The sequence below is a fragment of the Tamandua tetradactyla genome, chromosome X (assembly GCF_023851605.1).
Source record: "Tamandua tetradactyla isolate mTamTet1 chromosome X, mTamTet1.pri, whole genome shotgun sequence".
In the NCBI taxonomy this organism is placed as follows: domain Eukaryota; kingdom Metazoa; phylum Chordata; class Mammalia; order Pilosa; family Myrmecophagidae; genus Tamandua; species Tamandua tetradactyla.
In genome coordinates, this window is record NC_135353.1 from 124,002,105 (window position 1) to 124,014,658 (window position 12,554).

General features: G+C 38.1%; 1 protein-coding gene across 1 annotated transcript in view; it reads left to right on the forward strand.

Moving 5' to 3' along the window:
- Positions 1 to 12,554, forward strand: part of SLC9A7 (solute carrier family 9 member A7) — a 182,921-nt gene that overhangs the window by 168,414 nt on the left and 1,953 nt on the right. Inside the window, exons 15-16 of the mRNA XM_077145215.1 lie at positions 381 to 463; positions 8,943 to 9,048. Of these exons, the coding sequence (XP_077001330.1) occupies positions 381 to 463; positions 8,943 to 9,048 (189 nt within the window). The remainder of the gene's footprint in view (positions 1 to 380; positions 464 to 8,942; positions 9,049 to 12,554) is intronic.

Consider the following 12,554-nt stretch of genomic DNA (forward strand, 5'->3'; position numbering starts at 1 on the left):
TTTAATATTCTGTATAAATTAAGTTTTTACCAGTTAAAATCTAGACTATTTAGGATAGTTAATCTGCTGAAAGACACTTTGAGGAAAATTATGATAAAAATGTCACAAGAAATTTTGTGTTTTGTACTACACTGAGTCAGGTATACCCACAGGCATGACCAAACCTTATTTTCTTTGGGAATTTATTTGTCTACCTTTTGGGTTTATTCAATTTCTGCTAAAATATTCACTCCTGGTATATATTTTTTGAAACTTCTGTGATATGGGATATTTGATTATGACCTCTAAATCTGTAAGTTATGGCTTTAAAAAGGAGCTTTTCCCCCTTCTTTCAGGGCCCTTTTCTGCAACCAAACATTTGTTCTTTTGTTTCTTCCTAGGATGGTCCAGATTCTGCCAGAGGAAACCGGACAAAGCAGGAGAGTGCGTGGATATTTAGACTGTGGTACAGCTTTGACCACAAGTATCCTTTTAAGTGGCATTCCTGTATTTGTGAAATATTGATGATGAAACCCTTTTGCTGAGCTATCACTGAATGGCATCTGATAAGTAAAGGAAGATGTGTGTTTCGTACAGGTATAGTTAGTCCTCTCTTAGGACACGTGCAGTGATCATTCAACTACATATAGTCTTGGTGAGCATCTCTCTGGCCAAGAGGAGTGCATATCATTAAAATAGTGAATCCACAGCCCAGTAGGCTCATGTGGCTCTTCAGAACTTTGGTAACAGGGAAACTATGCCTTTGTAGGTGACTTCATTAAAATTGCACAACAAAGCGTGTTGTTGTCAGGAACCAAGTGGAGCTCAGGCAGTTAATCCTTGTAGGAAGGATAATTCCTGCTGACTGGACTCAGCCAAATCCATTCCAGGAATTATGTGATCTGATTTTGGCATAACTGGGCCACATGCTGGGCAGATCCTATTCTAGTAGATTCAGTTGGTCCTAGGTGAAAATTGAAAATAAAAAGTTAAACATTTCTGGTTTCTTAATTTGACACAGCAAATCAAATGGGAAGTTTGCTTATTATATGTAGTCATTGGAGACTTTGAAAATGTTTAGAGGCGGGCAGCGGTGGCTCAGTGGCATAGTGCCAGAGACCCGGGTTCAATTCCTGGAGCCTGCCCATGCCCCCCGCCTCTGCAAAAAAAAAAGTCTAGTTCTGCAAATGTTCGAATGATTGTTATAAAGTATAACATGCAGAAAAGTGCACAACTCATAAGTGCTCAGTAAATGATGACAAAATAAGCACACCCATTTAACCCCAGATTGAGAAACACAAAATTGCCAGCTCCCCTCAGGCCATAGTTTGATTGCTACCCCTCTCCCCTCTCTGAATATAACTACTCTCCTAAATTCTAGCAATACATGATTGACCTGTTTTTGGACTCTATATAAATGGAATTATACAGTATACATATTTTAGTGTCTAGTTTATTTGGCTTGACATCATTTGTGTGATTCACCTATATTGTGTGTAGTTCCAGTTCATTTGCTCTCATTGCTGAATAGTATTTCATTGTGTGAATATACTACAATTTATTCTATTGTTGATAAATATGTGGGTTGTTTCCGTTTTGGAGCTATTATCAAAAATGCTGTTATGAACATTCTTCTATGTGTCGTTTAATGAACATATACACATTTTTTTTGTTGTTAGGAAAATACCCAGGAGTGAAATTGCTACATCATATGACATGCATAGGTCCAACTTCTGAAGTTAATGCCAGTTTTCCAAAATGGTGGTATCATTTTCCACATTCACCTCTAGTGTATGAGAGTTCCAGTTGTTCCACGGTCTTCGTCAACTTTTGTGTTGCCCGTCTTTTTAACTTTTGCCATGGTAGTGGGTTTGTAGTGATATCTTATTGCGGTTTTAATTTGCATTTCTCTGAATTCTAATAAGGTTGAGCTCCTTATTGGCCATTTGGTATATTCTTTTATGAAGTGCCCATTTATGTCTCTTGTCCATTTTTTTTCTGTTGGGTCATCTGCCTTTTTTCTTACTGAGTTGTAGGAGTTCTTTATATATTCCGGATATGAGTCTTTTGCTGAGTATATGTGTTGAAAATATCTTCTCCCACTTTGTGGCTTGCCTTTTTTACCTTTTAAGTAGTATCTTTTGATGAACAGAAGATCTTTATTCAAGGTATTGATCTTTACCTTTCCAGTTAGTGCTTTTTATGTGCTGCTTAAGAAATCTTTACCTACCCCAAAGTCATGAAGCCAATTTTCTATGTTTTCTTTCAGAATCTTTATTGTTTACCTTTCACACTTAGATGTACAATCCACTTGGAATTGATTTTATGTGTGGGATGGAACAATAGTTGTTGATGTTTCCATATGAATATCTACTTGATCCAGCCCTGTTTATTGAAAAACACCATGCTTTCCCACTGCTCTGTAGTGCTACCTTTGTCATAAATTAGATGTCCACATATACAGGTAGATAGATAGATCTGCTTCATTTTATATTCTGATACATTGATTGGTCTGTTCTTGTACTAGTGTCACTCCATCTTATTTATTGTCGCTTGTTAATAAGTTTTAATGTCCAGCAGAGCAAATTCTTCCACTTTGAAGAACTTTTTATTCTTCAAGATTGCTTTGGCTTTTTTTTTTTTGGTAGCCCTTTGTATTTACATGTAAAAACCTCCTGGTATATAGATTGCAGAGAATCTATAGATTTAAATTGACATCTTTACAATATTGAGTCTTCTAGTCCACTGTTTTTTTTTATCAGTTTTTGAGAGAGGTCTGTTAAAATCTCACGCTGTGATAAAGGCTTATCTATTCCTCCTTTTAGTCCTATCAATTTTTTACTTTATTTTGAGACCATGTTGTTAGGTACATACAAATTTAGAATTTTTTATCTTTCCTGTGAATCGAATCTTTTATCATTTTGAAATGGCCCTCTTTATCTCTAATTGAATACTAATATAACTACACTAGCTTTCTTAGGTTGGTGTTTGTATTGCATATATTCTTCCATAAAATGATAGAACTAGGGCAGGAGTTGGCAAACTTTCTATCATACCTACTCAACTCTGCCACTGTAGCATGAAAGCAGCCATACACTGTATGTAAAATGGACATGCATGACTGTATTCCAATAAAGCTTTATTTACAGAAGTAGAGGATCCGCAGATTTGACTCGAGAGCCAAAGCTTGCCAACCCCTGATTTGGAGGATTGATCAGATTTAGGTTTGATATTTTGTCAAGAATACACCATAGGAGGAGGTGTTCTACATTTCCTATTGTATCACATGAGAAGGAACAGAGTGTCTTGTCTTTCTTTTGCTTGTGTGTGTGATGTTAAGATGAACCAGTAGCTTCCTATATTGTCAGTACCATTCGTCCATTATAAAGTGTTCCATCAGTCTTATATCTAACAGTTTTAGAGTTCTTGTTAATCATTGCCTAGCTAATTTTTTCATTTGGGGTTGTAAAATGTTGATATTCCAATTTTATCATTCCTTTTATAAGAGTAAGTTATTCTGTAAAGAAGAATATTCCCTCATCAGCTGCATGGTTATCCTGAAACACATTTTCATTTTGATTTGTAAAGTATATTTCTAATGATTATTGAATTTTTTGTTGGCAGTTATTTTCTCTCAGCACTTTGAAGACCTCATTCCATTGTCTCATCGCTTCCATTGTTTCAGTTGAAAAGACATCTATTAATCTTATTGCTGTTCCTTTTTTGGTATAGATTTTTTTCCTTAGGCTGCCTTTCATTTTCTTCAGTTTCTACTGTGATGTACCTAGGTGTGATTTTCTTTGTGTTTATCATGCTTGGGGTTTGTTATGTTTCTTAAATCTGTGACTTAATGTCTTTCATCAGTTTTGAAAAGTTCTCAGCCATTATTTCTTCAACATTTCTTCTGTTCCGTTCTCACTCTCCTCTCCTTTTGGGACTCCAACTAATTGTACATTAGACTTCTTCACCATATGTTCCTTTATTTTCCACCCTTCTGCCTCTTCATGCATTAGCTTAGATAATCATCCCCATATTCCAAGGCTCTAATTCTCTTTTCAATTATATCTAATCTGGTGCTAAATGCATACATTGACTTTTCCTTTTTTTTTTTTTCTTTTACATGAGCAGGCACTGGGAATCGAACCTGGGTCTCTGGCATGGCAGGCAAGAACTCTGCCTGCGGAGCCACCATGGTCCACCCCAAACATTGACTTTTAATCCTTAAAATTACTAAGTATGGTTATTTTAAAAGTTTGTGTCAGATAACTCCATTATCTGAATCTTCTGTGCATCTGTTTCTATTCTTTGTTGTTATTACTTTTCTCCTTGTAGGGCTGGTTTTTTGTTTGCATGTTTTCTTTTTTTACTGAGTGCCAGACATAGGCAATAAAAAAATGTAAAGATAATTTGAGTTGCTCTGGGTGAGATTATCATCTTCCAAAGATGATTTAACTTTACATCTTCCCAGTTGCTAGGCTAGGAGTATTAGCAATTCCAGATCACCTTAATCCAAGCAGAAATAAAGGTGATTGAAACTGGGCTTCAATTCTTTTTAGAGTCTGTTTTCCATTTCCCTTTTTCCTGTGGTTTCAGTTGAAAGCCTGGGATGCCTACATCTTTCTCCTTTGTTAGGCCCTGGACTCCAGTTTTTGTTAGACTCACTCTACCTTTGTGAGTCTGCCAGATGGTCTGTCAGCTTCTCAGGGACCTTTAAGGAAAACATGGCCCACCAAATGCTGGGCTCACCTTCTGAGTTTCCTGCTCCAATGTTCTAGCCTTCTTTGCTGCTCTTGGTAGCTTTCTGATGCTATCCAACAGATGATTTGCTTTATTTTATTTTATTATTTATTTTGTTAAACTTTTTTAGTTGTTCATAGTTGATAGGTCAATTTAAATTACTTTGTTTGCTATTAATTGACGTAAAACCCCCAGTAATTTTTTTAGCCATATTAATTTTGTCTGTATTGTAATTCAGAATGCATGTCTGCTTACTGGATGTTCTAGTTTGCTAGTTGCTGGAATACAATATACCAGAAATGGAATGGCTTTTAAAAAGGGGGAATTTAATAAGTTACAAGTTTACAGTTCTAAGATTGTGAAAATATCCACATTAAAACAAGGCTATAGAAATGTCCAAATTAAGCTCCAACAAGAGGTTATCTTCACTCAAGAAAGGCTGATGAAGTTCAGGGTATCTCTGTGAATTGGATAGGCACGTGGCAAACTGGCGACATCTATTAGCTTTCTCTCCAGGCTTCTTGTTTAATGAAGCTCCCCCGGCAATGTATTTCTTCTTCATCTCCAAAGGTCTCTGGAAGTGTGGGCTCTGTCTTTCATCATTCTCTCCTCTCATGGCTGTGTTGCCATTCTAAAGCTTTCTCCAAAATGCTTTCTCTTTTAAAGAATTCCAATAAACTAATCAAGACCCACCTAGAATTGGTGGAGTCACATCTCCATCTAACCAAGGTAATACCCACAAATGGATGCATCACATCTCCATGCAGCTCATCTAATCAAAAGATTCCAACCTACATTATTGAATAAGGATTAAATAAATTGTTGCTCCCACACAATGGGATCAGGATTAAAACATACCTTTTCTAGGGGACAATCCTTTCAAAACAGCACACTAGGCTTGGTAAAGAATGTAGAAAATATTGGAGAGAGTCCATGGGAAAGTAGCAAAATGCTAAAGTGCTAAAATATTGATTCTTTGATGAGTAAGTAGGAAGAGTGATCTCTAAAGGCCCCTCTGAATTAAAATGTTAGGGATTTGGGAATTTTCATTTTTTAATTTGGTTGAGAGAAACCAATTGGAATGTAAACCAGCACAATGATTCTGAAGAATTAGATTAGAAAACTGCCTGTGATTCACTCTAGAACTCCACATATGTTCAAAGAAGAAAAAATAGGCTTTGGCTGCATCAGAAGAGTTCAGCTAGATGTGAGTGACCCTCACAGTCTGGCAGGAGAAATTGTAGTACCTCCTTCCCTGAAGATGCCTTAAAATGGGATAGATGGGCTTACAGTTTAATATAAGTCTTAGCACACATGTATACCACCCTTCTCTTCACAAGTCTCATTGAGATTATGGAAGAGGTATTTTTGACTATGTAGAAGACCAAAGGTAGAGGGAATGGTAGTAGAGATGATTATATTAGAAGACAAAAGTGAGTCTTAAACCACTTGACCAGGTGATTTATTGAATAATATCTTTAGGAACAGTTGTAACAGGTACTTCCTGCATAAACAGATCAACCATTAATTTTATCTTTGGTCCATAACTCTCTAAAGAGAATAAAGACATTGTCTGGGGAGAGCTTGGTAGAGAAGCAGTTTTTGAGGACACCAACGCTTTTTCTCCCCAGAGTACCCCCACTACTTTAGCCATGGTAGGAGTCCCCAACCTGCCTGGTGAACTGAAGAATTGACTAAAGGAGGAGAGTAGGGGTGCCAAAATAAACAATCCCATATATTTTCTTTTAATTTTTCTAATAAAATCCTTAGAGAGAATTAAGAGGCTTTCCCAGTCTTAATGCAAGAACAGGTCATTAGAAAAACCAATCATTCAAGAAGAAATTCTTGAAAACTAAAAATGAGGTTTTTGAGGTAAACAAAAATATATAATGGATAGTCCGATAATGTGAATGTGGCTGAAGACCAAATTGTTGATCTGAAATATAAAGTTAAGAAAAAAATCTCCAAGAATTAGAGCAAAAAATCAGAGATGTGTAAGAGTTTCAAGATGTGGAGGATAGACTCAGGTAGTCCAAAATCGTTTAACAAGATTTGAAAGAAGATAGAGACTATGGAGGAAAAGAAGTACCAAAGAAGTGATGGAAGAAAATTCCCTTTAATTAGGGAAAGACATTGGTTTCCAGAATGCAAGGGCCCATCGGGTGTGAACAGGACTAATGGGAACATCCATAACTACAAGAGGAAATCTTTAAGGCTTCCAAAGAGATAAAACAGACACCTCTAAAAGGCGAGACTCAGACTTCTCATCAGCAAAATTGTATGGATGATATAATATATTGGAGCAATATCTTCCAAGTTCTGGAATGAAAAAATGTCTGGACCTAGAATTCTGTACCCAAACTCTCAAGCAAATATGAGAGAAAAAAGGGAGGGCTTTTTCAGACATGCAAGAATTCAGAAAGTTTAGCATTCTTACAGACTCTATAAGAAGGAAAAAAAGTAACAACATAAAGGTCAGCAAAACAAAATACAGCAAAGGGGTGAATGTTGAAGAAACAGTGATTGTTATGACCCAGAAGAAGCGAACAAAGTTAAAAAGAAAAGAAGATCCTTTATTTAGCAAGGCATGCAAGGATTCTCTTTTAACTTACTAAAGTTTAAGGGAAATTGTGTTACATTTCCTTTTATATTTCTCCAACCACTCTGCTTGGTTCTACACTGAATAATATTCATATGATGACATTATTACAAATATCGCTTATTAGTTTCTAGCACTTAGATTCAATCTGTCACAAAGCACAGAAAATAGGATAAAATGCTACTGTTTCCACAGTGTAAATAAAAATTGGAAAGGAAAAATAAGTTGTTAGAGGGCCTGCTATATTTGGGGAAGGAGGAGCTTCTCTTTGAGCTCTCTGAGGTGGGGAACTGAAAGGTGGCCTCTATGGTTTCCCCTCTGACTCTTTAATATCTATCATTCTACAAATCCAAGCCTCTATCATCTTTTGAACTAAAAACACAGGATAACTGATAGGCCTGTAGGGATTTTTCCCCAAAGTTAACTAAAGTCTCTTCTGCATCTCTCCCTGAGAATGTGGTTAAGGGACAGAAGCTAAAGGGAAGCTTTTTCTGTTTGTAAAGTGCTCCAGCAGAGTCCCTGGATCTCCTTTGGTTGTGTAATTCCCAAGTCTACCCCAGTATCTACTTTCCATATCCACCTGTAGATAAAGTTTTGTTCTCTTGTTCTGCTCTAAGTGAAGGAAGGTGGTGCTTGGAAGTGTCTTCCTCTTGGGTACCTAGAGGGTTACACTGCTTCTCAACTTCCGTTGAAGGCTCTTGGACATTCCTATAGTTAAGGCTGCCATCTCAGTCTCTACTTTTCCGAATCACTTAGGCTGTGGCTGTCAGAAATGGCTAGGGCTCTATCATAATGTGACTGGTGCCTCGTGGTGCTTTCAGTATAGGGCTGTGCATTTAGCAACACAAATATTCATAGACTGAAAAACTCTGAGCTTTCCACATATCACGCTAGGGCAATGGTTCTCAGGTGGAGGTGACTTTGGCCCCCAGGGGACATGCAGCAATGTCAGGAGACATTTTGGATGATCATACCTGGAGGGAGTGCTACTGTCATCTTATGCCTATAGGCAGGGATGCTGCTAAACATTCAATAAATGCACAGGACCACCCCCACAACAAAGAATGATCCTGTCGAAAATGTCAGTAGTGTCATGCTTAAGAAATCCTGTGCTAGCGTGTGGGAGAGACCTAGCAGTAAGACTGAAAAAATAGACCTTCTTGTGTAGAAAGTCGAGAGATGTATGCCTGTATATCCTTAGTTAAATCATTTCACCTTGCCAGGTCTTAGTTTCCTTAGTGTACCTGTTTCCAAGACCTGAGCTGGTTGTGTGTCAAAAGGGAGAATGCTGATTGAAACCCAACCCCCTACTCAACATAACTAAAGAAAGGAGATGGATATTCTAATTAAATTTTTTTAACTGAAAATAGGAATCACCAACTTGAGAGTGAACCATTAACACTTAAACCTAAACCTGATGGAGCCTAGTTTAAACTTTGCTTCAAATTGTTTCAAATTGCAGGTGTTTTCTGTATTCCAAGTATTTCTTTGTTATACTGGTAAAAAAGACAAAGGGGCTTTTTGTGGATAATGGACAATTTACTCGTTGAATTTTTTTTTAAACACATTTTTGAGTGTGTGTGTGTTTTCTTCTCAAATGTTTTTCCTTAATACCTTTTTTTTAAAGTTACTTGAAGCCCATCCTCACACACAGTGGACCCCCATTAACCACCACCCTCCCAGCCTGGTGTGGCTTACTGGCTCGATGTCTGACCAGTCCCCAGGTGTATGACGTAAGTACAGCATGTCATGTTGCATTTCTGCTCACCACTAACCATAATCTCACCTAGGAAGAGGAAACTCTTGTACTCAAGCCCCTAAATCCACAGATTTTGCTTCTCCAATAAAATTATTAGGAATGGCCAACTTCCATATGTTTATATATTTTGCATGGTAACAGAGAAACCTTTTAACCAGGGTTATGGTGCTCCCCAACATCAGCAGCTATGGTGTGGTAGAAAGAACAATGGATTTGAATTCCAAACAGCTAGAGTCAAATCTAAGTCCCAATAGGCCATCTGAGTACTCTGTACCTCAAGTTTTCTTATCTATGAAATGGGCCTAGTAGGTTGGCTACTAGCAAGGCTATGAGAATTAAATAAGATATGTAAAAATAAAAGACTGTGTGCTATAAAGCATTTCACAAATGTAAGGATTCATTGTATTCATAGTTTATGTTGATGTGGTTAGGTCCTTTAAATTTTCAGATTCTAGAAATACACCAAACACAGCATGAAAAGAATATCTGTACTGACGAAAGTCTTAAATTTAGGGCTGACTCTTGAGCTAATGATGTGAATTAAAGGGCAGTGAAGTTTGGAGAGCAAACAGCTACCCACATGGAAGAAATAGAGAGGTAAAAGACCTTTCTTCTTCCCCATCTCTCCACCCCATCCTAATCATCTTGTCTTTAACACAATAAGTGTATTCTGAGAAAAAAATTACATGTTAAATTTGTGTAGAGCTGTGCAGTTTACAAAGACTAGTATTATTCTCTTGGCCATACTGTGAATAATCAGGTACTTCAGCATTACAGATGGGAAAAGTGAATCTCACTGATGTTGTGAATTGCCCAAGGTGCCACAATTAGTAATTGGCAGAGCTGAGATCCTAATGCAAACCTTCAAATAATTAGCAGATAACCTGAAGTTTACTTGATTAGTGATGAGGAAACAATGCAAAGCCCAGATCTGAGAGGAGATGGGCCCTGAACAGGTAAGTTCTAATAGCAGACAGAGGGGTCCTGAAAGCTTCTGTGCATTAAGGTGGTACAAAGGGGAAGTGGATACTGTAGCTAGGCAGGGACACTGGGGCAGCAGGGAGCAGGCAGTCTGGTATGCTAAGATCTGAGGATTCAGCTTCTTAAATGGCACACTCTTCCTCTGAAAACACAGGTTACAACTGCCCAGTCACCATATGTCCCGAACACACTGCTGCTGTGCATAGGAAAGCCCTGCAGAGAGGAACCTGTGTCTGATCCTAAGGACCTCAGGAGGAGGGTAACAGTTGGAAAGGCCTGGTGGTCTACTGGATTTACCTCCCTGGGGAAGTAGTTTCAGTCTGGTTAAAAGTCCAATTCTGCCATGGCTTTCTTGGAATTTTCACCACACATCATGGAGAACCACATTGTTTCCTTTTCTTAAAGTTAGTGAAGTCTTCCAGCATTCTGAGCCCCTTGCCTATATAAAAATGAAATTCCTATGCCACCTGTGATAAACTTTTTTAATTACAAGATGATTGATGGGATGGTGGGAACACCATTTCCTTAGATGTCCTCCCATTTTTAAAAAGTGACTTAACCCTCATGGTAAAGTTTTAATGTAATATCCATCAGCCCAAATAATAGTGTTAATTATCTGTGTCAGAAGGATACAAATCAGTAGATTAAAAAGTTAGTTTTGTAGACTCCCATCCTGCTAATAGCTTATTTAATAAAAGTTGACTTGTTCTGAATGCTGAAGAGTTTGCTCAGCTTGGATCTTTGTCTATAGTGAGAGTATGGGCTATTTATTAGATGCATTTTACCATAGGAAACAAAGAGTGCTGACAAGGCATTGTCATTTCTCCTCTAGCTGGTTAGACATGATCTTCTGTTTTATTGGGTTGATATATTTCTTTGTCTTCTAGCTCTAATCTCTTTTAAACAATTTCTAAAGCTTTCCATTTTAAATGGGTTTTAATAAGTCATTTTTCATGTCTATAAAATAGTAAAATAACTAACCCACTATTAAAACTTTATATAAAAAAATCTTAAGTAACCTGAGCTTAACTATTCCCTTGCTCATAAGGGAATAGTTTAAACTCACCATAAATTCAATAAACGTAGTTAAATTTAAAGTGCTTCTCTCACCAGTTTGAGGGACACCTAGAAGTTTGCTTCCTGGGGGATTGTTTGGGCTGTGGACTCCCCTCAGCCAACATCAGATTGGGGTGACTTGGGTTACAAGCAAGATTCACCCTCAGTGCTGCTGCTGCTTTGGAATGGGGTCCTGAACAGGGTCTCCACAAGCTCCACACACACTTAGCAGGACCTGCTGCTGACAGCATGGGAGCAAAGAGTCGTGTAACAATTATCCATAATTGGGGAAACCCAAAGTTGAGAGAGGCGGAGGGGTTCCTGCGGAATTCAGTGCCAGGTGAGGGTCTTGGACTACACTGGTCTCTGGCTGCCTGACATACTACTGCATGCTTTTCACCCATCACTGATACAGCATTTTGGACTTCACCAATGTTTATTTAGGAGATAGCTAAGATGTTCATTATTTATTATTTCCACTTACTCTATACCAGCTAGATTTGATATCCACCTAGAAAACAGCATTCTCCCACTTAAGAAAATCACCTCTGGTTATTTAAAGTGTACACATTCTCATAACCCTCTTGTTTGTAGGTGTTTTCAGGGTTACTTCGCTGCATTTCCATAGCAGCCTTCCCTGGACAGCTAGTTACATAATTATAGAAGCCCTCAGTTTAAGAAAACTTTTGTTGATTTTGTCATCTAGGATGTGAGAGAGTGGCTTGGTTTTATCATCTGCATAGAACATGCATTAGGACTTTGATTTGGAAATCACTCTCCACTGAGCCTTAATATATCCTTGTTTCTGAATGACCTGTCCTTGAGTACTATTTGTCTGGGCGTGGGATTTTCTTGAATGGGTCATCATCCAGTTTTGTTTCCTGCTGTCATTGAATTTTGGCCCTGGTTACCACTGTGAGGAGTCAGAGCAGGCCACGTGGGAGTTCGTATCATGAGGGCTTCCTCTGTGACTGTGTTAGGATTTCCTCTGCTTACAGAATTACCCTCACATGGTATTTGCCCTGTGTTCTGCTCTAGTCCCTCTGTGGCTCCAAGCCTTGAAACAGTAAGGTATTTGCCAGGATAGTGTCCTAAAACTTGGGAACTAAAAGGCCTGGCAGAGATATTTTGACAGATACACAAAAACTTTATCTAGCACGTGTATGAGCAGGAGAAATGAAACATGCTAGAATGAGGAAGAAGAACCTCCTGGGAGCTGGAAATTGGATGGGGCATATGATCTCATTTGTTGTTAAGAAAACTATCATAGAGCAGATTGAGTTTCAGGACTTCCTAAAAGCTAATGGAAAAAAGGAAATTTGGGAGTCTGGAGTATGTTCTAGAATTGTGCTTTAAATGTCTGCCTAAGGACAGGATTTTGATTTAGTTGTACATGTGCACCCTGCCTCATTCCAGTGAAGATTTGAGGCAGCAAGCAGAAGG